The sequence below is a fragment of the Canis lupus genome, chromosome 1 (assembly GCF_003254725.2).
Source record: "Canis lupus dingo isolate Sandy chromosome 1, ASM325472v2, whole genome shotgun sequence".
Lineage (NCBI taxonomy): Eukaryota > Metazoa > Chordata > Mammalia > Carnivora > Canidae > Canis > Canis lupus.
Genome location: NC_064243.1, coordinates 113,392,779 through 113,418,843, shown reverse-complemented (window position 1 = coordinate 113,418,843; position 26,065 = coordinate 113,392,779). Strand labels below are relative to the sequence as shown.

The 26,065-nt window shown below is 58.3% G+C and overlaps 2 protein-coding genes across 9 annotated transcripts; both read right to left on the bottom strand.

The window, feature by feature from the left end:
- Positions 1 to 546: 546 nt before the first annotated feature.
- Positions 547 to 7,989, bottom strand: HIPK4 (homeodomain interacting protein kinase 4). Of its 2 annotated transcripts, none has more exons than XM_025424974.3 (4): positions 7,228 to 7,989; positions 3,300 to 3,656; positions 1,726 to 2,580; positions 547 to 1,026 (listed from the first exon to the last, which is right to left on the bottom strand). In XM_025424974.3, exons 1-4 carry the CDS (start codon positions 7,690 to 7,692, stop codon positions 847 to 849), a joined length of 1,857 nt encoding a protein of 618 aa, XP_025280759.3. In that variant the 5' UTR covers positions 7,693 to 7,989; the 3' UTR covers positions 547 to 846. The 2 variants fall into 2 exon arrangements, with proteins under 2 accessions (XP_025280759.3, XP_025280760.3); XM_025424975.3 differs by having other exon boundaries at positions 1,735 to 2,580; positions 7,228 to 7,988.
- A 2,918-nt stretch (positions 7,990 to 10,907) lies between these two features.
- Positions 10,908 to 25,036, bottom strand: PRX (periaxin). Of its 7 annotated transcripts, XM_049095115.1 has the most exons (9): positions 24,932 to 25,036; positions 21,444 to 21,487; positions 21,262 to 21,360; positions 21,005 to 21,130; positions 18,860 to 19,016; positions 15,580 to 15,776; positions 13,804 to 14,943; positions 13,657 to 13,710; positions 10,908 to 13,563 (listed from the first exon to the last, which is right to left on the bottom strand). In XM_049095115.1, exons 4-9 carry the CDS (start codon positions 21,029 to 21,031, stop codon positions 11,110 to 11,112), a joined length of 4,029 nt encoding a protein of 1,342 aa, XP_048951072.1. In that variant the 5' UTR covers positions 21,032 to 21,130; positions 21,262 to 21,360; positions 21,444 to 21,487; positions 24,932 to 25,036; the 3' UTR covers positions 10,908 to 11,109. The 7 variants fall into 7 exon arrangements, with proteins under 7 accessions (XP_048951072.1, XP_048951060.1, XP_048951068.1 ...); XM_049095103.1 differs by having other exon boundaries at positions 13,657 to 14,943; XM_049095111.1 differs by lacking the exon at positions 13,657 to 13,710 and having other exon boundaries at positions 10,908 to 13,617; positions 13,711 to 14,943.
- Positions 25,037 to 26,065: the final 1,029 nt, after the last annotated feature.

Below are 26,065 nucleotides of genomic sequence, written 5' to 3'. Positions count from 1 at the left end.
CTGAGCCCTCAGCGTGGAATGCACAGGAGCCAGGAAGCGCTGAGCATGGAGCACGTGACCACATGGACTGGCGTGAGCTGAGCCTCGTGTAGCCAGCATAGGGTAGTGTGTGCCGTACACTCAGCACGTTCCCAGGTGGGCACACCCTGAACCATCACCGTATCCCAAGGGTGGATGCGTGTGTCTGAACACCACAGTGTACACCAAGCATGAATTTATGCCTCCCAAGTGAATCCATGGTTACCACGACCCAAGCATGGGTGAGTGCATGCCAAGTCCATAAGCATGGCAAGGGCAGGTCAACAGATGAGAACTTGGCGTTTGGCAAGCTTGGATTGGCACGTGATGGACACTTAGGTATGTTCCAAGGGTGGATTCCCGTGTGCCAAGTGCTTAGAATATTTAGGAGACAGGCCGTGCATGCGCACTGGGTGATGGCAGCCCAGCCTCCAGCCTGAGCCAGTGGCCCACGGTGCAGTGTCAGACAGCAGGGTCCCGTGCGCCAGCCTGAACCCCACCCCAGCCCCAGTCCAGGCCTCAGGCAGGGCTGCTGAACGGTTCTTTATTGAAATAGGCAGAGGCAGCAGGGCCGAGGGCATGCTCAGGGCCAGCGAGGTGCAGCCCCTTTCCTGTGTCCCTTCAGCCTAGGGGCCACGGGCCAGACCCTAAGGCCCTCCTGTGTTTGGGGTGTGTGTGCTGGCATGCACCGTGGGTGAGGGTAATGGGGAATTTCTGGATAACTATCTTTCTCTAAGAATAATTTGTGGGTTCAGGAAATGGCTTCTGAGGTGGGGATGCCAGCCCAGCTAGCGCAGCCCCCAGTGATGGGCAGGGCTGGGGTCACCATCAGTGGTGTCCACCGACATGCTGCAGAAAGCTGGTAGCCCGGGGTGGACCGTGTGGGTGAACGTGGTGGGCTGGGAGCCCCTGAGCCCGAGGCCCCCTGACACCCTCCAGGGTCCAGTCTGGCTCACTTAGCCATTCCCCAGGGCAGCTGCTGGGGTCGAAGAGCTCAGGGCCTGGCCCCTGTGGAGAAGAAAGGACCATCAGCCAAGAAGCCCCCGGACTTGGGAACCACCAGCCTGTCCCTCCTGGCCTCTCTCCAGTCCTAGTTGAACCCTCATCACTTCCTGAGGGCAATTTGTAGGTCCCAACCCCTCATTGCAACTTGGGAGCTCAAAGAGTCTGTGCGGAGACCTTAATGTGTTCTGAGGGCATATTAGTGACTCTGAGGGTTTATCACTTCTTCCCGAGGGTGAGTGAGCACCTGCGAAGGCCTTGCTCTGAGTGCTGGGCCTTTACCACTTCCTGCAGGTAGATTAATGCATTCTGAGTTTTTATACAGCCTGAAGGTGGATGAGTGTGTGCTGAGCCTTGTCACATAGTAAGAGTAGGTTGGTATGTGCTGAACGTTATATCCTGAATATTGGTTAGGGTGTGCTGAGCCTTATATCCTGAAGTTATTAGTGTGTGCTGAGCCTTATGACTTTGTCGGCGTGGGTTAGTGTGTGCTGAATGTTATATCCTGAGTACAGATCATACTTGGAATGTGGGGTAGTGTTGGCTGAGCCCTGTTACATCCTGAGAGTGGACTGGTATGAGGTGAACCCTGAGCCAGCTGCAGGCAATGCAGATGGGTGGAGGGCAAGGCCTGGTTCACTCTGCCCCTTTCCTGAAGCTCGGGGAGGCCCTGACCCCAGAACCACCGGCACCCTGCCAGCCTACCGGGCTTACATCAGCATCCATGGTCATGTCCTTGATGTCTGGTCCATCCCCATCCCGCTGTGGCAGGGTGGGCGGCTCGGCGGAGGCCCCGAGGCGCTCTCCTTCTGCCCAGCCACTGCCCCGGCATGGCCCATCATCCTCAGGTGAGGCCTGGCTCAGCCGGATGAGGTTGCTGAAGTTGGAGTCGGACTTGGAGCCCGCGGGCAGCTTGCGGGCCTTGTGGCGACCCGCCAGGCGGCTGCCGTAGAAGGCCAGGATGGGCTCCGGGCCGGAGTCGGGCACCCGGCGGCCAGCGGCGGCCTTGAGCGGGGCCAGCATGTCGGGAACCACGTCGGCTCGGGTCTCGCCCCACAGCCCGCGCCCCACCTCCTGCAGACTCAGGTCATCCAGCTGATCGATGGCCCTCTGCACGCCCGGGGCCTTCTCTTCGCAGAAGAAGGGCCCGCTGCCCGCCGCGCTGCCCAGGCCCACGGGCTCCTCCTCCTCGGCCAGCCGGTAGTAGGGCGGCCCGTCTTCCGCGGCGGCCACCACGGGCGTGGCCGGCTTGCCCTCCACCTGCAGCGAGAGGCGGCAGCCGCGCAGCGAGAGCTGGTAGTAGCGGGTGGTCTCGTGGGCGCTGCGCAGCTGCTGCATGGACACGAAGGGGTGGCGCAGGGCGGCGCTGGGGCTGATGCGCTCGTGCGACTCCCACGTCAGCATACGCTTGATCAGCTCTACCATGCTCTTGAGGTCCGCGTGCTCCGCCAGCGCCTCGCGGTCCGGGAAGGTCAGCCGACCGGCCGCCCCGCCGCCATTCACCGTCTCAATCTGGTCCAGTGATTTGAGCATGTACTTGCGGCGCTCCAGTGGGCGCACCTGGTGGGACACGGTGGGTGCGGGGTTGCTGTCGAGTCAACCTCAGGTGCTCCTGAAGGGGGGCCCACGTATGACCCCCCCCATCTCCACCAGTTTCCAGTCTGCCCTCCAGTCTGGTCCAGAGCTCGCTCGTTGCTATGAAGTCCACACACCTGAACCTCGATTTCCAGTTCTGCCCGTGATCTGACTTGGAGCTCTCTTGCTGCTGGGAGGGCCACACCTACTCCCCGACACCAGAACCCCTCTCGTCTGACCCGGGGCCCTCCTACTGCTGCAGGAAAGATATCAGACTGGGTTCTTTGATCCCCCTGCCATCTCACCCAGAGTCTCACTGAGCCAAGTTTCACTTCTCCGCCAGGCCTTCAGAGCTCTCCTGAACCATGGGTCCAGCCCCTACCAGCCACTCAGCAGAGGGGCTGCCCCAAAACTCTAGTCCTCCTTGGAGTCGAGTCCAAATCCAGATCCCCAAGCCCAGCCCCTCCAGGCCCCCCAGCAGTCGGACCTCCTCGCTCCACTAGCTTGCCCACCCCTAGCCATGGAACTCAGAGGAGCCGCCACACACTTGCAGTGCCGTACGGTCTCAGCCACATCTTGCTGTGGCTACCCCCGCGGCTGACCCTCAAACTTCCGGTCCTTTCTGAGGTCTAACATACATTTTATTTTTTCCCTTGGTGCAGCAGCCCCCACACCGCCTGCCCTCGCCTCACCTGCCCCCCTACCTTGGTCTCGGCCAGGTAGTCGGCCGAGGACTTGAGCTGCCAGGGGTTGCTGGCATCGGGGTGGGGGTTGCGCTTGAAGAAGTGGTAGGCCTTGTGGGCGGCGTGCAGCAGGTGGGGCTTGGGCAAGCCCTGCGTCTCGCAGATGTAGCGCACCTGGTCGTACTCATTGTTGCCCGGGTAGAGGGGCCAGCCCAGGTGCAGCTCGGCCATGACGCAGCCCAGGGACCACACGTCCACCTTCTCACAGAAGGGCAGCCCCAGCAGAATTTCGGGGGCCCGGTAGAAGCGCGACTGAATGTACGGCTCCTTCACGTAGCGCACCTCGCTGAAGATGCTGGCTGAGCCGAAGTCAATCACCTGCGATGGGGCGGAGGGAGGCAGGTGGGCCCAGCAAGGGACGGGGACGACCCATCTAGGTCTCCCCTGTGTGTCTCACCTGCCCGAGTCTTTCCACATCTGCCATCTAAGTGTCCCTGTGTCTGTGAGTCAATGTCTCTTATTTGTGTCCTTATGTTCACTGGTCTTTGTCTGGTTTGTGTGTCTGTTTCTCCGTCTCTTTCAAGTAGAACTTGGGCCTGAGAGGGTGGACCCCTCTCCATACCTGTCCATCAGCAAATCTGGCTGGCTCCACCTTCTGAGCAGATCCAGAATCAGCCCACTCTACATCCCACCCTCGGCTCCCCTGCGCCGCACCCCCCTCCCCCGCCTCCCTGACCTGTCCTCCAGCATCACCCACCAAGGCCAGGGTAGGGCCTCCTCGCTGGTGTCCATGCTCCGCCCCCCTCGCACCCTTCTCTGCTCACCATGCACACCCCACAGGATCCTGTGCACACCCGAGTCAGATCAAGTCCTTCCCCTGCTCAGAATCGTCCCCTGTGGCTTTATCACGTCCTGTGATGAAAGCCAGAGTCCTCACTGTGGCCCCAAGGCTCGAGCCATCTGCGCCATCACCTCTCTGCCTTCAGCGCCTCCCGTTCTCCCTCTCACATGGGTGTCTCACTGTCCCTTGAACAAGCCAGACACATTCTCAGCTCAGGGCCTTTGCACTGGCCATTCCCTCTGCCTGGAATGCTCTTTCCCCAGATGTGCACACGGCTTCCTCATCTCAGGTCTCAAATGTCACCTTCTTTATAATTTTTTTAAAAGATTTTGTTTTAAAAAAAGATTTTATGTATTTATTGATGAGAGACATAGAGACAGAGGCAGGCACAGGCAGAGGGAGAAGCAGGCTCCCTGCCGGGAGCCCGATGCAGGCCTCGATCCCAGGACCCCAGGATCACACCCTGAACCCATAGTAGATGCTTAACAGCTGAGGTACTCAGGTGCCCCTCAAATCTCACCTTCTCAGTGAGACCTCCCCTGGCCATCCTCTGAAAAGCAGCCTCCCTGCCCCCGCTGTTCCTATCCCCCTTCCTGGCACCCTGCTTTTCTCCAGAACTCTTAACACCATTTCACATCCTATATGTTTTACCTTTAGGTCTTCATTTTCGCTCTACCCAGCTAGGATGCCAGTCCCCTCAGGGTAGGGATTTTGTTCACTGCTGCATCCCTAGGTGCCTAGAACAGTGCCCAGCACACAGTCGGGGGCTCAGTTAGGAGCGAATGAGTGAATGAATGGGCTTTACGTCCCTGCCTTTCTGGTTCTTTCTGCGTTTTTTTGTGTATCTCTCTCGTTCTTTCTTTGCCTCTTCATTGCTTGCCTGTTCATTGTGTCTCTCACCTCCCCATGTCTCTCTCTGTCTCCATCTCTGTGTCACCTGCTAGGAAGACACCTCCCCAAAGCCCCGCCCTCTTCTGTCCTCATCAGGCACCGTCAACACCCCTCAGAGGCCCTGGGAACAGGACAGGGGCCGGCACTGTGGATGGCTGAAAGTCTTTCTCTCCCAGTGCCACTGGGAGGCGCCATATGCCATTTTTCACTCTAAATCTCCAAGACGCTAGCTTGATCCCTGCCTCAGTTTCCCCCTCTGTGTGTCTGCTTTTTGTTCAGCCATCCCTCGACTTCTATTTGCAGAAGGTGGTACGACGGAAGGTTATTAACCCGGATTCTGAGTGCGGACGACTGAGGCCTGAATCTCAGAGCTTGAGGGGCCCTGGACACTCAGTGTTCATGGGATCCATTCACTCGTTCATTCCACAAACACAGGAAGGGTGCGGACCCTGGCCAGGTGGTGTGGATCTGTCCAGTCTGTCTGTCTCCCGCTGCATTTGTGGGAGTCTCTCCTTCCTTGGGGCTGCGTCCTTCCATCTCTTGGGGCAAAATGATCTGCCCTTTCCTGCCTGCACATCTCCCTGTGACTCTGACATTCATTTCTCATTGGCTCTGCCACAGCATTGTGTTGGGAGATGCCGAGGACGCAGTGGTGACCAAAACTGACCTGGCCCTGCCTTCACAGCCCTGCCCGCTCCTAGTTCAGACCCATCACCAGACAGTAACAAACCCAGAAGTGGACAGAGGGACCAGGTCTGGGATTGGGGGGGACCCGGCAGGGGTCCAGGGTAAAGGGGCCAAGTCTGGGATTGAGGGGAGCACAGGAGAGGGGTCCAGGGCAGAGGGGCTGGGGCTGGGATGGGGAGCCCAGGGGCTTATGACATGCATAGGAGGTGCCTCTGTGTGCCCAGCACAGGGTCAGGTCCAGAGCAGGTCTTCAGTCAATGTTTGTTGATGAACAAACTCTGTGACAGAAGAATGACACTTCCAGTCGCTCGGCCGTCAGGCTCTCATCCCCAATCAAGTCCTCTCTTATAGCTCACGTAAGATCAGTCAGCAGATCCTGTTGTCAGTAGCTTCAAACCTACCTAGAACCCACCACGTCCCTTCCTCCCACTATCCCAACTCCATCCCCGTACCCAGGCCTTCCACCTGGAGCGGAGCTGCCACCCCTCACTGCACCCCTGCTCCTGCCCTGCACAGGCTGTTGCCCTCATGCAGCCAGAGGGACCCTGTGAACCCCTGATCGAGATCACGGCCCCTCTCTGCTCAGAAACCTCCTGTGGCCCCATCTTACAGAGAATAAAACCAGTCCTCATGGGCACCCGGGTGGCTCAGTGGTTGAGCGTCTGCCTTTGGCTCAGGTTGTGATCCTGGGGTCCTGGGATCAAGTCCCACATCGGGCTCCCCACAGGAAACCTGCTTCTCCCTCTACTTATGTCTCTGCCCCTCTGTGACTCTCATGAATAAATAAATAAACTCTTAAAAAAACAAAAACAAAAACAACAGTCCTCACTGTGGCCCACAAGGCCCTGTGTGACCTGGCTCCGTCACCTTCCTGATCCCATTTCCTCCCTCTTCTCACTCTGCTTCAGCCACACCGGCTTCCTGGGTGCTTCTCAAACACATATACTCAGATCACTCCTACCTCAGGGCCTTCGCACTAGCTGTTCCCTCTACCCAGATGTTTTTTCCCCAGATGGCTACATGGCAACCTCCTTCCGTTGGGACTTTCCTCAAATGTCACCTTCTCAGTGAGGCCTCCCTGACGGCCGTGTCTACAACTTCACTCACGATCACTGTCACCAAGCAACACCCCACATCCTCCTCCTCCCTACTGATCTTTTCTCCTTCTCACTCACTTATTTGACTCACTTCTCACTCACATACCATATTTATCTTGGTGACTCTGTTTCCCCCCACTAGAATATCAGTCCCACAAAGACAAGACCAGGCCAGAGGAGCTGAACTATGAATTAGACAAGGACTGGGAGGTCTCAGGTCCAGGATAGAGAGGATGTCAGAATCTGGACAGGAGGTGGGGAGGATTTTAGGGCCAGGAGGTGGGAAGAGGCATCACGGGCAGGGAAGGGGAAACATCCAGGCTGGGACGTGGGACAAGGGAGACCTTAGCGACAGGAGAGCATCCAGGGCTGGGGGGAAGCTGAAAGAAGACAGGGATGAGGGATGCCACCACCGCAGGGCCGCCCCACTTACCTTGACCCTGAAGGGGCAGCGTGTCTGATCCACCAGCATGATGTTCTCGGGCTTGAGATCAGCATGGATGATCGCCAGCTCCTTGAGCCGGGCCAGGGCTCTGAGCACCTGCAAGGTGACCGTGCGGATGTGGCGGGCAGGGAGGGGGGCGAAGTTGTTCTCCTTCTGGAATTCGAAAAGGTTTTGCTCCAGCAGCTCAAAGACCAAGTAGAACTTGAGGGCGTCGTGGAAGAACTCGAGGAAGCGGATGATGTGGGCCTCCTCCGGGTCCAGGCCCCTCATGCAGCGCAGTAGCTTCAGCTCGTTCTTGATGATGCGGTTGCGGTAGGCGTCATTCTTGAGGATCTTGATGGCCACCATCTCGCCCGTGCTTCGCCGCCAGCCCTTGGCCACCTCCCCGAAGGTGCCCTTGCCCAGCACCTCGATGATGTCATAGCAGTCGGTCTCGGACTGGATGGTGGCCATGGTGCCCCTGCCACCAGGAGCTGCCCGGCTGCCACCCCCGCCCCACAGGCTCTGCCTTCGAAGCCTTCCGGCCCGCCACCGGCTCCGAGGCCCCCCCAGCGGGGGAAAGAGAACTGCACTCGTGCCTCCCGCCAAGAGGATCCCCCCCACCTCCCTGGCACCCCCCAGCCCCCTGGGCCACACTGCCAGTCTGCCAGGGGCCACACCCCTCCCCCAAAGCCTTCCTGGCTTGGGACGAGGGGCCCTAGGCCCCCCCGAATGGGCTCCAGCGTTGCTGAGTGGCTCTGGTTCTGTTGTCGGAGACCTGAGCCCCAGGCTGGAATGGGGGGTGGGGTGGCAGGTGGAGCCCCCTCCCCCACCCTGTGGCGGAACCCCAGGGGCTGGACAGTTGAAGGGTCGGCTGAGAAGGAAGCCCAATCCTGGACCTCTAGCATGGAGGACTGAGACATTCCTAACCAAAGGTGAAGAGCCAGGATGTTGTGTGTGTGTCTGTGTGTGTGTGTGTCATTGTTCAGCAAACACCTGCCTCTGACTGTGGCTGCCATGGGAGAGGGAGGCTGAACCAGGGCCAGGTGGTAAAAGGTCTTGAATGCCAGGCTAAGGAGACTGGACTCATTTATCTTAGGGTACTGGGGAGCCACAGGAGGGCTCTGAGCAAGGGAGGTCAGATTTTTTTTCAGATTATTTATTTATGGGACACCTGGGTGGCTCAGCAGTTGAGCATCCGCCTTAGGCTCAGGGCTTGATCCTGGGCTTCCGGTATCGAGTCCTGCATCAGGCTCCACAGGGAGCCTACTTGTCGCTCTGCCTATGTCTCTGCCTCTCTCTGTGTGTCTCTCACGAAAAAATAAAAATATCTTATTTTTTAAAGATTTTATTTATTTAATTCATAGAGACAGAGACACAGGCAGAGGGAGAAGCAGGATCCATGCAGGGAGCCCGAAGTGGGACTCGATCCCAGGTCTCCAGGATCAGGCCCCGGGCTGAAGGTGGCACTAAACCACTGAGCCACCCAGGCTGCCCATAAAATCTTTTTTTAAAAACTTACTTCTTGGGATCCCTGGGTGGCGCAGCGGTTTGGCGCCTGCCTTTGGCCCAGGGCGCGATCCTGGAGACCCGGGATCGAATCCCACGTCGGGCTCCCGGTGCATGGAGCCTGCTTCTCCCTCTGCCTGTGTCTCTGCCTCTCTCTCTCTGTCTCTCTGTCTCTCGTGAATAAATAAATAAAAATATATTTAAAAAAAAAAAAAACTTACTTCTTAAAAAAATAAAAAAATAAATAAATAAAAACTTCTTATTTACTTACTTACTTACCTACTTATTTGAATGAGAGAGAGAGAGTGCGCATGAGCAGGGGGAGAGGCAGAGGGAGAAGTAGACTCCCTGATGAGCAGGGAGCCCAACACAGGGCTCAATCCCTGGATCCCAGGATCATGACAGGAGCTGAAGGCAGACGCTTAACTGACTGAGCCACCCAGACACCCCAAGGGAGGTCAGATTTAAGTGTCGGAAAGCTACCCTGAGAATAAGAGCGAAAAGGAGGGGATGAAACTGGAGGCCCAGGTGAGGGAGGTTGGGATGCAGGGGAGGAGGCTGGTGTATGAGACAGGAAACCAGGAGGCCAGGCTGTGGGACTGACAGGTTGTGGGGGAAGGGGGAGAACCATTGGGAACAAGGCCCAGGGCTCAGGGCTGGTCCCTGGGACAGGGACATGGATAAGGAGTAACTTTAGGAGACTGAACATTGAAACATTTAGACAGACATGTCTTTTTTTAAAATAAAAAAAGATTTTATTTATTCATGAGAGACACAGAAAGAGAGAGAGAGGCAGAGACACAGGCAGAGGGAGAAGCAGGCTCCATGCAGGGAGCCTGATGTGGGACTTGATCCCGGGACCCCAGGATCGCGCCCTGGGCTGAAGGCAGGTGCTAAACTGCTGAACCACACCGGGATTGCCTAGACAGACATGTCTTGAGTGCTGTAGAGGCCTTATCTGATCCTTACATATGTCTTAATAACTCCATTTTATGGAAGAGAAAATAAAGATGCAAAGAAGTCGAAAAAATGCGTAAGGTCACCCAACTGGGTGCCAGAGACAAGCTTTGACCCCAAGCAGTCCAGCTTGAGAGCCAAGCTCTGAACCACTGCCATGTCCAGGGGAGGCATGCATGGGCTACTAGATTCCTATGTTGGCCATAGGGAGGGTGACATGGCCTGGGGAGGGTGTAGGGATGGATGAGGGCCTGGGAGGAGTCCTGAGAGTCCAAGAGGCATGAGGAGAAAGAGAAGGAGTGGGGAAGAGAAAGAAGAGAGTGCTCAGGAAGGAGGCAGGAACCCTGAGAAGTCAGGACAAGAGAGCCAGAGGGAGCGCTCAGCGTGGCCCCAGAGATGTCACTATGGATCCTGGCAGGTCAGCTGCGCTGGGAGGGAACCCCCAAATGCTGGAGGCCTGGGCAAAGGGTGTGCACCACAGGTATATATAATTCCTGCCGTGTTTGGTGGGAATGAAGAGAAAGCCTGTGACCAGAAGTGACCCCAGGGAGGCTGGGGCAGGGGGGACATTTGGGACTGGACCAAGTGTCTTCCTGGGGGACACAGAGAGACTGAGGGGGGTGGAGTCTGGAGGCCTCGATGGGGGCTTAGATCTTGGGAGCCAAGGCCCCGCCCTGATGGGAGCTGAGGGCCCTGGGACCTAGTCCTAAGGGGCAGCCAGGTAACTGTGATGGAGGCTCTGAACCCAGGAGCCGGGAGAGGGAACCAGGAGGGGCCTTCCTGGGTGGGGCCGGGGCAGACAGGGCAGTTAAACCAGCCAGACAGGAAAGGGATCGCCAGACGTGGAGGAGCTCTCGTCGTCCATGTGACGGTGGCCAGCAGAGGGCAGATGGGTAGCAGTTGTTCTGCTCTCTTAGGCCCACCCCACCCCCCAGAGAGATCTGGTGAGTGGTTCCCCAGAACAAGCAGAGTCCTCAGCAGACGGGTCTAGCTCAGAGGCCCTTGGGAACTCCAAATGGCTAGGGCAGGACCCTTCCCGCCCAGCCCACTGCAGATCTTCCCTCTCCTTAGCCTGGGGTGGCCTGATGTCTCCCTCAACACAGGCTCTCCTGAGGCCAGGCTCCAGTAGTCCCCTCCTTGGGGACCTCTTTCCCTGTACCCTGTCATCTCCCCGCTGCCCTGTCCCCCCCTCCTCTGCACACAAAGGATACAGAACACAAGGCTATCTCGGGATTACTTTATTCACATGGCTTGGCAAGATACAGGTACTCCTGCCAATGAGCCGGGCACGAGGCCCCCCCGCCCTGTCCCGACAGTCACCCACCTCCCGGCCCTCTGAGGGTTAGTGCTAGTTATCTCACACACAAAACAAGGAGGAGGTGGGAACAGGAGGAGGGGAGGGGACTCTCCCTCTGCCCTGCGGCTTCAGACCACTGCAGCCTGAGCCCCCTCCATCCTGGCAGGGCCCGGAGCCCCTGTCTCCGAAAACCCCACACTAGGCAGCCGGACCCGGAATCCACCCTCTTCGTGGTCCCCACTCCCACTCCGGGCCTTGGGGCTTAGGGACACCCGGGGGAAACGGAACTTGGGTGACTTCTCCCCGCTGGGGGACTTGGGGGCTGCCTCGCCCTCCTGTCCCCGAGAGGCCTTGGACGGGGTAGCCAGGCCCACGCGGGGCAAGCGGACTCGGACTCTGCCTCGGCGCCCAGAGGCCCCCTCCCCGCCACCCTCCTCCTCGTCCTCCTCGGGGCTGGGGGAGCCTTCCCCAGTGACCGCCTCGCTCTGGCTGAAGCCCACTCGGGGCAGCCTGAGTTTGGGGCTCTTGGTCTTCTCACCCTCCTCAATGCCCTCCTTGGCCCGAGCCAGGCCAAACCGGGGCAGCCTCACCTTGAGCTTGTGTCCCGCCTCCCCGTCGCCCTCTGCCACCTGGTACTCAGCGTGGCTGCCCACGGCGGGCGGTGAGAGCTCCACATCCGGCAGGGAGAGGTGGAAGGTGCGCTCGGCCCCCGGGGATTGCTCTCCGGGCCCCTCTTCTCCGGCCTCAGCTCTGGCCCCCAGTGTGGGCATCTTCAGCCTCAAGCCACCGTCACCTGTGGCCGCCTCACCCACCTGCGCCTCTCGGCCCAGCCCCACGTCCAACTCAAGCTGAGGCACTGTCACGGCGGGCATCTTGAAGACGCCCTCACCTACCAACAGCTCCCCACCTGCCACCTGGGCTCCAGGCAGAGACAAGGTCACCTGGGGCACCTGGACCCTGTAGCCTGCTGTGCCCTCTGCTGAAGGGGCCGCGCCCTTGACCTGCTGCCCCGGGGTGGCGCCTGGGCCGGCCTCCCCGAAGCTGGCCAGCTCCACCTGGGGCAAGGAGATGCCCAGGGGCATCCTCAGCGCCCCCTCCTGGCCCTCGGCGCCTGCCTGTCTGGTCGTGGACACTTGCGGGCCTGACAGCCGAACTCCACCGACAGCCACTGCCCCCTCGGCCCTGCCTTCCTCCTGGGCCCCCAGGGTGACCAGCTCCACCTCGGGGATCTTAAGCGGCCCTGCCGTGGGCTCTGGCTTTTCTCCCGGGCTGACGCGCCCACCCTGGACTTCCGCTTCCTTCCCCCGAGCCAGCCCGAAGGAGGGCATCTTCAGCTTAGGCATCTTCACCTTCCCATCCCAACCCCAGCCCTTGGCCTCCAACTCGCCCACCCCTGGCGCTAGTTCTCCCGCCTCAGCGTCCCGGCCTCTGACCCCAAACTTGGGCAGGGCAAACCTGGGCCCCTTGACCTTGACGTCAGCCCCTGCCACCTCCACCTTGCTTGTGGGCAGATGGGCATCCAGGCCGAGCTGCGGGATGGACAGATCGAGGGCGGGCAGCAGGCCTGCTGCCTCTCCTGCCCCTTTGGCCTCGGCTTCAGTCCCCGCTCGGGCCTTGGGGAGTGAGATGGTGAACTTGGACACCTTCGGCTTGGTGGCCCGCCCGGGCGCCTCGGCCTCGGCCTTGGCCACTTTGGGCCCCGAGAGTCCAAACTTGGGCAGGGAGAACTTGGAGGAGGGCTTGACTTTCATCTCCATCTCCTCTAGCCGCCCCTCCACCTCCACCTCCCCCGAGGGCAGCTGCGGAGGGGCGATTTCAACCGAGGGCATCCGAAAGGCCGCCTCCCCGACCCCCGCGGCTCCCCCAGGGCCCTCTGGCCGCTCCACCTTGCCCACGGCGGCCGCTGGGACCTGCGCCTCCGGACTGAGGACCCTTGGCAGGTCTAGCTCCACGGAGGGCAGCGTGAGAGAGGGGACACCCGCTCGAGCCTCGGGGCCCACTTCCGGCTGCAGACAGGGAAGCGTGAGCAGCTTCCCAGAGACCTCAGCCCCTGCCTCACCCGGCTTGCCTCGTGATGGGGACTCCGCCCTCCCTAGCTTGGGCATGGTCATCTTGGGCAGCTTGATGCCAAATTCCACCCTCTCTGCCTGTTCCCCTTTGAGCTGCACCTCCGGGGCCTTGGGCAGCTTCACCTCTGGGACCTTTGGCAGATGCACCTCTGGGGCCTTTGGCACCTGCATTTCCGGCAGCCTCATCTCCGACACCTTTGGCAGCTGCACCTCCGGGAGGTGGACATCAGGCACGGCCATCTCAGGCACCTTGGGGAGCTTTATCTCGGGGAGTTTCATCTCGGGGACTTTCATCTCTGAGACCTTTGGCAACTGTACCTCCGGGAGCCGCACCTCGGGCACAGCCATCTCGGGCATCTTCGGGAGCTTCACCTCGGGGAGCTTCATCTCGGGGACTTTGGGGAGCTGTACTTCTGGGAGATGCACCTCGGGCACGGCCATCTCGGGCACTTTCGGGAGCTTCATCTCAGGCACCTTCGGGAGCTTCATCTCGGGGAGCTTCATCTCTGGAACCTTGGGGAACTGTACTTCTGGGAGCCGCACGTCAGGCACAGCCATCTCGGGCACCTTCGGGAGCTTCACCTCGGGGAGCTTCATCTCTGGAACTTTGGGGAGCTGTACTTCTGGGAGCCGCACCTCGGGCACGGCCATCTCGGGCACCTTCGGGAGCTTCATCTCGGGGAGCTTCATCTCTGGAACTTTGGGGAGCTGTACTTCTGGGAGCCGCACCTCGGGCACGGCCATCTCGGGTACCTTTGGGAGCTTCATCTCGGGGAGCTTCATCTCTGGAACTTTGGGGAGCTGTACTTCTGGGAGCCGCACCTCGGGCACGGCCATCTCGGGCACCTTTGGGAGCTTCATCTCAGACACTTTGGGGAGCTCCACCTCTGGGAGTTGCACATCTGGGAGGGCTGCCTCCGGCACCTTCGGGAGCTTCACCTCAGGAGCCTTAGGGAGCTTCACCTCAGGCCCCTTGGGCACCTTGACCTCAGGGGCCGAGACCCCAATGCCAAAGGAGGGCATCTTGATGGTGGGCAGCTTCAGCTTGCTCTCAACAGCAGCTTCGGCGGCAGCAGGTCGGGGCTCCAGCAGAGAAAGCCCGAAGGTGGGCATTCGAAGTCTAGGCCCCTTTGCCCTGGCCTCGGGGCTGTCCTTGGCCACCTTGGCCTCAGCAACTTCCTTTGCTCGAGCCCCAAAGCGAGGGAAACTGAGGCGGGGCATCTTTAGGGCCACCTCAGGTGCCTCTCCTCGGGCCTCCACCTCCACACCCGGCAAGGCCAGGTCCACTCCTACCGTAGGCGCTGCCACATCCAGGGTGGGCACCGTCACTGCCACAGCCCCTTCCCGGGTTTCCAGGCAGGGGAGCGTGGGCAGGGTGGGTAGCGAGGGCAAGGTGGGCAGCTCCACTTGGGGGACCTGGATCCCTACGGCTGTGGGCTCCACAGCAGGTGCAGCTGGGGCACCTAGTCCAAGGGTTGGCAGGTGGAGGGCCACCTCTCCCAGCCCCTTGGGGGCTGAGACCTGGGGGACACCCACCTCGGCACCTGGCAGCCGGGGCCCAACCAGCTCCACCTGGGGGGCTGTGAAGCGGGCTCCTGCTGCCACCTCAGCCTCCACCTTGGCTTTCCTTGGGGGAGGAGCAGCAGCGGCCAGCCGGGCCACCTGGGCCTCTTCCGCCACTTCCCGGACGCGCAGCCGAGGCAGCTGGAGGCGCCGGCGGGTTGGGGCAGCTGGGACAGGACCCTTGGCAGCCTCTGCTTTGAGGCCCCGACGCAGACGGGAGAACTTGGGAAAGGAGAATTCGACGTCAACAGGGGCCAGGTCTGCAGGGGCCCCCAGGGCCCCGGGCATCACCATCTTCTTCTTCTTCACAGGGGACAGACTCTGGATGTTCTGGGGAGAGAGGAGAGATGCGGGAGGCGGTGGGACAGTGGGAGGCTCGGGGTAGACGGGGGAACCCTATCTGGTATTGCACCAGGCTGGGGATGTGTTGGATGAAGCATCTTGTCCCCCAAATACCAGCCTCCCTTCCTTCCCGTCATTTCACCATTACTGCCCCCGTAAGGCAAAGTCGTTCATTTAAAATCTGACAATGAGTCAACAGGGGTGTAGGAACTGGGATCCAAGACTTCTAGGTCCTCATCCAGGATTTTCCTCCAGTACCTTCATTCTAGAGATGGGGAAACTGAGGTCCAGAAAGGGAAAGAAATTTGTCCAGGGTCGCTCAGCAGTAAGTGAGCAGGACCCAGGTTTGAACCTGGCCTCCCTGGTTTGGAGTTGCCTGGTTCATGACCACAGGCAAGCCTAGAGCTAATGCCTCTGCCAAGTGGGTAAAGGACAGGTCTGACATGGGTGGATCCCCTTCCCCAGGGAGAAATTTAGGGGCCGGAACAGAAGGCAGAGAGTGGGATTAGCGTTGGGTTAGTGACAAGACAGAGGCTGGCCCACGGTGTGGAGGAGTGGGGCTCATGGCGCAGAAACTGCATCACTGGGGCCGTCCAGAGCCGAGGCCGGGCTAAGCACGCGTACCAGCTTGGCCACCTTGGCCCGTGGGCCCTTGATCTCGTAGCCGGCCACGGTCCCAGGCCGCAGCGCCAGGTCCCCGGTGGGCACAGTGCGCTTCAGGCAGAAGGAGACCTTGTAAGGCTCGGCACATTGCAGCAGGCGTAGTGCGTCCTCGTATTTGAAGTTCTCGAAGAACACCCGGGCGCTCAGCAGCTGGTCCCCTGCAGGCGAGGTGGGGGTGGGCAGGGCGTGGGCATCTCCTGGCTCCATCCAGGTCTGGTGCCACCCACTTCCCTGGAGGAGCTCTGCGAGGCCCAGCCCAAAACCTTGGCCTCGCCTATCCCCTGTCCCCGCCCCCTGCACCGACTTGAGAGTCCAGACACTCTAGAATGAAGCCCCACCCCGTGGCCTTAGCCCCGCCCCCGCCGAACAGGACCACGCCCATTCAAGCCACGCCCACTGCCTTTCCACTTCCCTTCCCCGCTCTCAAGTTTTAAGACACTGACTTTGTTTCCCCGTACTGAGAGGACAGAATCAGAAAAGAACTTCCGGAAACTCCCACATCCTTACTCACGCCCCTGCTCCTCTGGCTATTTACTCCACTCTCCACCTGTTCCTTTTTTTTTTTTTTTTTAAGATTTTATTTATTCATGAGAGACACACAGAGAGAGGCAGAGACACAGGCAGAGGAAGAAGCAGGCTCCATGCAGGGAGCCCGACATGGGACTCGATCCTGGATTTCCAGGATCAGGCGCTGGGCTGGAGGCAGGTGCTAAACCGCTGAGCCACCCAGGGATCCCCTCTCCACCTGTTCCTGAGGATGAACTCTCCCCACTTCTACCTCAGCCAGCCTTTCCACCGCCTTCCCGGGGACATCCTCCAGCAGTGCTCCCCTCGCTCCCCACATCACCAATTTGTCCCTCTCTTCTATGCTATTCCCAGCAGCATACAACACACCATTATTTGTCCCATAGGAAAGGTTGTCTTGACCTCACGCCTGGAGCTCCTGCTCCATTGATCTGTTCACTTAAGGGTAAATGCACTGAGTTGCCTAGCTGCATTACTTCCACTTCTCCAATTACACTTCTGACACCCCCTCCCAGAACCTTGAACTGCTCCTGTCAAGGTTCCATACCTCTGTGTAGCTAAGTCCAATGTTCAAGTCTCAGACTTCATCTGAGTGGACCTCACAGCCTTCAACCTAACGTCACTCCCTCTCCTTTATCCACTTGTCTGACTTGGCCTCCAGGGTGCCACACACTCTCTAAGGACCTCCCTGGAGGTTTCTTCTCAGCCTCCTGGGATGGTTCCTCCTTATCTCCTGGATCTCTTAACAACACACTGTCCCAGGGCTCAGGCCCTGGACCTCTTCTCATCTCCATCTACATACTACACTAACCCCCAGAGGAAGCTCATCCAGATTAGGAGGTTTTGTTTTTAGATTTTATTTATTTATTCACGAGAGATACAGAGAGACAGAGAACAGGCAGAGGGAGAAGCAGGCTCCCTGTGGGAGCCGAAGGCAGATGCTCAACCACTGAGTCACCCAAGTACCCCCAGATTAGGAGTTTAAAGACCATAAAGGGCTGACAACTTCCAAGTGTCAGCCCAGCTCTCTCCCCACCATCCTAGACTCATATATCCATTTACCCCTCCACCTCTTCACCTTAGAGACCACTCTTGGTCTCACTCCAAACAAGCTCCAGCCCCAGTGTGGTCCATTTGTGGAATTACCAACTCCATCCTCAGGTCAAGAATCCCTGAACACATCCTGACCCTTCTCTTTTCATCACACCCCATATCCAGTCCCGAAGCTGCCTCCTTCAAAATGTATACAGAATTTAAACCTTTCTCTTCATGTCCATTAACAGTGTTTTGGTCCTAAGTATTACCATCTCCTGCCTGGATAATCAGAGTAGCCTCTTTGTGTGTGTGTGTGTGTGTGTGTGTGTGTGTGTGTTTAAAGTAATCTCAGGGCACCTGAGTGGCTCAGTCGGTTCAGCAACTGCCTTTGACTCAGGTTATGATCCCGGGTCCTGGGATCGAGTTCCAAGTTGGGCTTCTTGCTCAGTGGGTAGCCTGCTTCTTCTTCTTCCTCTGTCCCTCCCACTGGCTCATTCTCTCTCTCTCAAATAAATAAAATCTTTTAAAAAGATAAGATGGTCTCTACACCCAACGTGGGACTCAAACAACCCTGAGATCAAGAGCCTCATGCTCTACTGACTGAGCCAGCCAGGCCCCCCCAAAGTAGCCTCTTTGTTGGTCTCCCTGCTCCCCACCCTGCCCCCTTCTTTCTACTGCTAATACAGCATGCTGGTCAACACAGACAATTCAGTCGTCCTCCACTCACAACCCTCCCAGATTAAAAGTCAAAATCCTCACTATGGCCTATAACACCCTCTGAAAACTGTCCTGTCCTGACCTCTCTGGCCTCATCTCTTGCTCTCCTTTTTTCTCTAGCTCTACTGCATCTACACTGGCTTCCTTGCTCTTCCTCCATCAAGGGAGGCACACCCCAACTTTGGGACATTTGCACTGGCTGTTCTCTCTGCAGGGAATGCTCTTCCAGATGGCCACATAGCTCAGTCCCTGTCCTCCACCAGGCTTTCCCTTCATTCCTGGCTCACCCTATTTAAAAATACAACTGTCCTGTTGGCACCCATAGCACACATTGCCTTCTAACTTACTATGTATTTTACATATTTTCCTGAAATATGTCTCTCCCTACTAGAAGTTAAGCTCCGTAAGTGCAGAGTGTGGTCTGTTTTGTTCACTGCAGTAGCCCAAGCACCTAGAATAACATCTGGAAATAGAAGGCACTTAGTACATAGTTGTTGCATGAATAAATCACATCGGCCTCATGCCTGTCGCCTAAAATATCCCTGACTTACTAAGGCTCCCCTCCACACCTCCTCCAAGTTGTGTTAACTCCACCTCTTTTCTCCCGCCCCAGCAACAAAAATAATAACTGGTGCTTACCGTGTGCCACTTAGCTATGCGCTAAGTGTTTTCAAATACTGACTCATTTAACTCACGTAACAACCCTACGAGGTGAGTACTAGAGTTATTCCCCTTTGCAAGATGAAAAAAAAACCAAGGCACAGAAGAAGACCACAAGCTAGTCAACTGCAGATCTGAGAGTCAAATCGACGCAGCCGGCTCTGAGCCACTGCAAGCCCCACATGAAAAGCTCCGCCCCCAACCATTCCCCCCGCCTTCCGGAGGCCGGCCACGCCCGGGACCCCGCGCCCCGCCGATCCCGCCCCCTGAGAAATGCCGGGCCCCAGGCTCCCGCCCCGCCCACCTTCCTGCAGGCTGAGGCTCCTGGCCGCGGGCGAGTCCTCCCGAAGCTCGCGGACAAAGATTCCCTCCTTGCCGCCGCCTGCGACGTTGATGCCGCTGACCCCGGTCTGCGCCTCGGTCTCCACGATGATCTCCACCAACTCCGCCCGCCTCAGCTCCTGCGGAGGGCAGCGAGGGGTCGCCATGGGGCGCTGGGGCCCGACCTCGCCCACAGCCCGGCATCGCGCTTAAAGACGGCTCTTAAACGGGTCCTCCAGGTGCACGTTCCTGAGCGCGGCCCGGGCCGGCCCCGTGGGCCCACCCACCCCGGCATCTTCCCTTGAAGGAAGCGCGAGGGCCGCCCGCTCTCTCGGACCCGCTGCTGGGCTCAACGGTTCCGTCCGCTCTTGGGCGGGCGGGAGGCCCGGGGCCGCTGTCGAAGGGGCGGGGCGAGGGGCGGGGTCGTAGACGAGGGGCGGGGCAGGGAGGCCGGAGGGAACCCGAGTTGTGAGAGGCGGGCCTGACGGGGCGGGGGCTGTGCCCTCGGGGGGCGGTGTCCTCGGGGGCGGTGTCCTCGGGGGCGGGGCCCTCTCTGGGGGCGGGGCCGTCCGGGGGCGGGGCTACGGGTTTGGCGCGGGATTCGACGGCTCTCGTGGATCGAGCTCAGGCCACAGAGGAGGGGCCAAAGATCTGAGAGGGGTGTGGCTAGAGGGTAATACGTAGAGGTAAGGCGGGGACCCATAGTCTACGGGTGAGATTGAGGTCTGGGGAAGAGCTTTAATAACAGCAGAACAAGGGGTGGGGTGAGGATGGGATTCCAAGGCTAGACCTTTAAGCGGTACAGGATGGAGGGGTGAGGGTGAGACTGCGCTCTTGGGAGGCTTGAACGTGTGTGAGACTGTGCCCTATTGTGGACTCTGTGACCCCAAGACCTGCATAACGCCTTTGGGAGAGGGAATCCAGTGAAGGGGGGTGCGTGGGTAATGAGTGGTGGACCGGCAGACGTGGCATTCCTGGTATTCACTGTAAATGGCGCTGACCTGGCCCTGGCCCAGCGGCGCCCTCCGGGCTTAGAAAAGGCAGTGAGAGATCTTAGTTCTACAGCCGCCTGGGAGCTCCATCTGCTGTGTGTCTCTGGGGGAAAACTTTGCCCTCTCTGGGCCCATTTACCTACTGTAAAGTCGGGTAACATGATTGTACTGGATGGAGTCTCTGAGCTCTGAAAGAACAGGGATCCCAGAGGATGCTGTAATGGGCAGGGCATCAGGGATGGCATAGACTGGAGTTGAGCCCAGGGCTTGGAGAGGGGAAAGCAGGTCTAGGCCGGCAGTGGCCCTGGGACCAGAGGCTGGGAGGAGCATGTTGCAAACAGTTGTGGTAGGCGCAGCAGGGAACACCATGACCACCACCACCCCCCTGAGGCCCTGCGCTAAGCATTCTATGTACAGCATCTCATTTCATGCTCCCTCCAGCTTGGACAGACACAAAAGTAAAGAGCAGCGGAGCCACCATCTGCCTCATGCCACACAGCAGAGTTAAGCAGCCGGGCCTAAGCCCTGGGTCTGTGACCTCAGAGCCCATAGGCTGTCCTGCAGGCAGCGACCTCCTTGCACTTTACCCAACCCCCCCATCCTCCCACCTGCCAACCCTCAGCCTCAGCTTGGCTCGCAGAAAAGTGGACCCACTCTGTGCCTAGCATGGGGTAGGAAGCAGTCAATGACAGTCCGCTATTTCCATAACAGTGACCACTGTCCGGACCGTTGTCCCATTTCACCAATGGGAAAACAGTTTGAGAGGTCAGGTCCTCTATTTGAAGTGGTAGGGTTGGGATTTAAGCTTATGGGCTCAAAGCTCGTGCGTATAACCCCCTATACATACTGCTTCTTCCAAAAAAAGGTTTTCTAATTTCTTTAGCTCATTATTAATATAACTCCATTATGCCCCACTGAATTAGCTGCTTTCATTCTTAGTCTGTACCAGGCACTTTTCCATATGTTAAAATTTTTTTCCTCATGGTGACCTATCAAATAGGCAGCCACTGTTGCTATTTCTGTTTCACAGATGGGGAGACTGAGGCACAGAGAAACCAGGAAGTGTCTTTCTTGCTCAGTCTGCACCCCCTAGCCAGGGTCCCCACATTTCCCTTGCAGGACATGTGGGTACTCACCTCAGCACTCCGGCTCCTGGCCTCCATGGCACCTCTGGGAGTCACCTGGGCCCCAGGCTCCTGCTTCCTTTCCCCCTTCTGCTGCAGGACCAGCTTCAGTTCTGCATGGAGCAGCTGCCTCTGAGCCTGCAAGGGACAGGGATGGAGGCTTGAGGCCAGGAGAGGATGAGCGGTGAAGGCGGGCACAGAGGGAGAGAGAGAGGTCAAGATGGGAATCAGAAGGGGAGAAGGGGCTCCCCCCACCCCTGTCCTCTCACCGCTGCCTGGGCACAGGCACCCCCTCCTAACAGGAGCCCAGACTGGGGTACCGCACAGTCGTCCGCAGGGTTTGCACCCTTCCTCTGGGGTCTTGCTGCCTGCCAGGAAGAGACCAGGGTGTGAGGCTCCAAGCTGGCCACAGAGGGGCAGGGAGGGGCATGTGGCACCAGCCAATGCTCACCTCAAGGTCACCTCCAGCTCCTTGGGCCTCCTGGGTCCAGGGGTCTAAGAAGAAAAACCATGGGCATTACCATCAGCTAACCCCACCCATTGCTTCCTGAGTGCCTGACCTTCCTGTACTCTGTCAATATTCTATCCCCCTAGTGCAGAGTGCAGCTGGGGAATTGAGCCCTAAAAGACCTTTACTGGACAACAGTCAAGCCAGAGTGGACCCCCAGAACTGCCCGACAGCAGAGCCCCTGAGCCAACCACCTGGGTCTACCAAGAGAGCCAAATGCATTATAAAACAAACATAACTAGGGGCACCTGGATGGCTCCATGGTTGCACATCTGCATTTGGCTCAGGTTATGATCCTGGGGTCCCGGGATCGAGCCCCGCATCAGGGTCCCCCCCACGGGGAGCCTGCTTCTCCCTCTGCCTGTGTCTCTCTGTCTCTCATGAATAAAGAGATAAAAGCTTAAAAAAAATCATAACCACTCTCATATGCTCCCTGGGGGGCGGGGGGGAGAATCACCTCACGTCTCTGGGCCTCAGCTTCCTCACCTGTAAAATGGGGAGAAGGAGAGCACCTACCTCATCAAATAAGTTAGTAAATATAAAATGCCAGGCACTCAGAGGGGCTTCAGAAGCACTGTTACTATTACTGAGAACTTCCTGTGGTCCTGATCTTGTGTCAAGGTTCCACAGGGGTCATCCACTGCACTTAAGCCTCCGAACACTCTTGTGAGGCTAACACGATTATGGAGACCATTCTAGAGAAGAGCCGTGAGGCTGCAAGAAGGGAAGCCACGGATCGTCACAAACGGCTAAGCCAGGATTTGAACTTATCTGAGAGTTCCGGCCTCTTACACGGGGGATGATAACTAGTGGGTATTGAGTGGTTATTCTTTGTCAGTCCTATGCTCTGGCTCCTCCCTGCAGGAAACCCTCGCCCCTCAGAGAGGCCAAGAACCTCGTGTAAGGTCACACAGCACAGTGAGGAGGCAGAACTGGGATTCCCATGCAGCCTCCCCATCAGGCCTGAAAGGGGAATGGATACTGTCTCTCCACCACCCCCCACCCAGGCCAACTCTGGCCTCGTCCTCCCAGCCCCCACCTGGCATGCCAACCCGCCAACCCCCACTCTACACGGAAAGGTCAGGCCTCACGCGGCACATTCCCTCAAACAATGGCCTGTCTGCTGCAGCCGGTCACATTCCGCCCCTGCCCACCCACCCCCAGCCGCACAATGGCCCTTCATAACCCACCACTGGCCAGGACAGAGGACACAGGGACCCCTCAATGGTCCAGCTGTACCCATTCCACTGGTAAGGACTGCACAGTATCAGAGGGCTCTTCTCTGGCCCTCCTAGGAGTCCTGGTCTCCACGGCCTTCCCCGGCCTCCCCTCTGAGCCCTCAGCTGCTCCGGGTCAGGTGGGCTCCCCCATCTGTAGCATTTCCTCCAGAATGCTCGCCCCCGTAGGTCTCTGAATCACCCTCAATGTGGTGGCTGTTCTAGGGTTGGAAACTGAGGCTCAGAGAGGGGAAGAGACCTGTCTGGGGTCACACAGACAATACCCTGCCCTTGACCCCAACCCTGTATGTGAACTTGCATTGGTGGCTCCGAGCACTGGAGGAGGCCCAAGGAGCAAGACAACGGGAGCAGGGGCTGGGCTGGGAAGGGAGGTGGGGACTGAGGGTGCCCAGAACAGGCATTTTCAGAGGCACCTCATTGGTGCCAAACCTGGGCTGGGCAGACACCTTGTGGACGTGGCCTCAGTACCCCATCTTATGGATGAGTACATGAGGGTTAAGATATCACAGTGACAGAGTTGGGTCTTGAACTCAGGTCTGAAAAACTGAGTCCCTGATGCCACATAGCATCCTGAGCTGGAGGTGGGAGAGCCTGGTACTTGTGGGAGGCAGTGGAGATGGACAGGAGGCTCTCCTGGACAGCAAGCTCCCTGTCTCAGGCCAGGGCGGTAAAGGTCACACCCAGAGGCTGGCACAGGAAGCTTAGCCAGGGCGGGAGCAAGAGAGAGTACCCTCCTCCCTCATCCTTGCCCAGGGCAGCCGCCCAGCCCAGGTTATATTTAGCCCAACTGTGCCCTTCCTGAGCCACAAACTCAGCTCCTGGGGTGGGGTGGGGGTGGCTTCGGAAGGAAGCCCCCCTCCCAACCCTGGGCACTCTCTGTTCCCAGCTCTGCCCATCCCACTAGACGGAGGGGGGAATGGGGGAGTTGCTGGGGATCCCTGACTGTGTTAGGGGAAGATCTAAAGGGGTTCCCCTGGTGAATTAAAGCCAGGCAGGACCCTCCAGATGCCAACAACCATTCTTGGGTGGTTCCTATGGCACTGCCCTGGTATGCTCCTCAGCTTCCAGAATTCTCAGAGTCCCCATTTCTTGAGCATTTGCTATGCACAAAGATTCTTGCCTACCTTGGCTCATTATGTCCTCACAATCCCTCTCTGAGGAAGGCACCACTGAGATTCCCATTTGAGATGCCCAGATGCCCTTCGGAGCCTGCTGAGGTGAGGGCCTGTCCTTTGGGCCCTGGGCCGGTCAGCTGAGCTGGGCTGGCTGAGGAACCCCCCCAGTTTTGTCCCATTGCACCCTCTTCCCCTTGGCTGGTGCCAACCCTATTTAGAAGGTCTCCCCATTCAGAGCCTCAGCTTTCCCAACCGCCAGTGATCTGGTGCCCTCAGCAGTGGGAGTGAGGGGTTGATTCGTCTGGGCCCCTAGACCATCTGTGAGTGGAAGGTGAGGCGTTCTGGCGGTGGTCTCCCAGCAGCCTCGGCCGTGGTCAGTCCCTGCTCTAGCACTTCTCAGGTTTGAATACCTGGGTGAGGTGTTTCACCCCTCAGGGACTCAGTTTCCTCTGTGAAATGGTGCCAGTTAAGAGTGGCTTCAAGGAGTCACAAAATAACAGCAGGTGCCTAAAATAGTCCCAGTATATAGTAAGCGTTCAAGTAACGTACGCCCGTCTCTGACAGCAATTGGAGGCTTGACTGTGCATCTCAAAGTGGCTTGTGTCCAGCTTTTGCTCAGTGGTGGCCCCACTTTCTCTCTTGCCCAAGAGGAACTCTGGGTGAGGGACAAATCCAGCTCAGGCACTGGCCTCCTATCAAGATCAGTGCTCCCCACCCCAGCACCCTACTCCAAGCCCCAAAAGCCTGCCCCACCTTAGGAATCCTTCCCTAGCTCTTTGTAAGCAGCAACTCATCTACTCTCCATCAGCCCCGTGAGGTGGCCTCCATCAGCCCATTTCACAGATGGGAAAGCAGAGGTACGAAGGGTGCAGTATCTTGCCCAAGACCACATAGCCTGAGAGAGGGAAATATTGGGATTTGAACCCAGGGTCTATGCCTTTGACTCCTATACCACAACTGCCTCCTGAGCCCCAGGTATCTTCCCAGCACCTCCCAGCACCTCCCAGGACCCTGAGTCTGATTCCCTCTGGCTTCTCAGCCTGGCGAAGGATCCCCGTAAGACCCGTTGATCTCTTACCACTAGGCCTCCAGACACCTCGAGAGCTCCCGGTCGTCTGCTCAGCCCCAGCCCCAGGCAGGGGGGGAAAAGGAATGGGGAGGGGGAGGAGGGGGAGACCCCAGCCATTGGCTGCCGAGGTGTGACATCACCAGGGAGTGGGTGGTGGGGAAACAAACACCCCCCTTCTCCCAGCTACATCCACCGGCAAGGGGGTGGGGAGCTGAAGACCACAAGAAGGGACAGCTGCAGCCTGGGCCTGGGCTGGGACCTCCACCGGGAGCCTCCTTCCAGGGACACGCGCGTTGCTACCGCCACTTGGAGGCCGAGTGCCCGACTAGCATTATTTCCTGGCTTCCAGACCCAGGCAGGGCCCCTGCTGGTTCCTGGGGCCCCTAAAATAAACTCCTCCGCTCCCTCTTTTAGTCAATTTGGGTTCAAATCCCAGCCTTGTCACCTTCTGGCCGTGTGACAGTGTCTTTCTGGGCCTCATTTTCTTCATCTCTAAAACAAGGATAATAAAAATGCCCACCGTGTGGGGTTGTTGTAAAGATTAGATGAGTTAAAAGAGGCTAAAAGCTTTCAGCACTGCCTGGCAAAAAGTGGGTGTCACTTATAAGAGTTTTGCATTATTATTCACACAAATCGGGGATGGCTAGACTTGTGGGGGATGGGCGGCTTTTGGCCTGAGTGAGACTGGGCACAGAGAAGCCCCACTTCTCTAATGGAGTTTCCATGTTGGGGGGGACACCTAAAGTGCTGCTTTGTGCTGGGCATCCAAAGCCCTGCTCCTGGGATCAAGGGTGCAAGGTGAGTATATTATGCCCAGTATTTAGCTACACAGCCAGGAACTGGTGGGGCTGGGGTCTAACCCCATTTCTGCTGGGCCCCAAAGACCCTGCAACTCTCTTCCATCCTCTGCATATAACAGACAAGGAGGCTCAGAGAGGGTGACGCCCGAGGTCGCCCACGGCAAGTCAGTGGTCACAACAGGATTTGAACCCAGACCTGCCCAACTCCCAACCCAAGGCCACCAGGCCTCACCCTGATCCCTTGCCCTCCAGCCCCACCAACCCCAGCTTGCCCTGACTCACCAGACCCCGGGGGGCGGCACAGGTTACACAAGTACCCCCACATGCCCCTCGCACCCACCCG

Coding starts and splice junctions, on each gene's coding strand:
- HIPK4 (XM_025424974.3), bottom strand. CDS start 7,692: ATGGCCACCATCCAGTCCGAGACCGACTGCTATGACATCATCGAGGTG. Junction 3,657..7,227: donor GCTGCCCCTTCAGGGTCAAG/GTAAGTGGGGCG, acceptor GCCCCATCGCAG/GTGATTGACTTCGGCTCAGC. Junction 1,027..1,725: donor TGGATGCTGATGTAAGCCCG/GTAGGCTGGCAG, acceptor TCTTCTCCACAG/GGGCCAGGCCCTGAGCTCTT.
- PRX (XM_025424971.3), bottom strand. CDS start 21,031: ATGGAGGCCAGGAGCCGGAGTGCTGAG. Junction 15,777..18,859: donor GAGCCTCAGCCTGCAGGAAG/GTGGGCGGGGCG, acceptor CCTCGCCTGCAG/GGGACCAGCTGCTGAGCGCC. Junction 14,944..15,579: donor GGGCCAAGGTGGCCAAGCTG/GTACGCGTGCTT, acceptor CTCTCTCCCCAG/AACATCCAGAGTCTGTCCCC.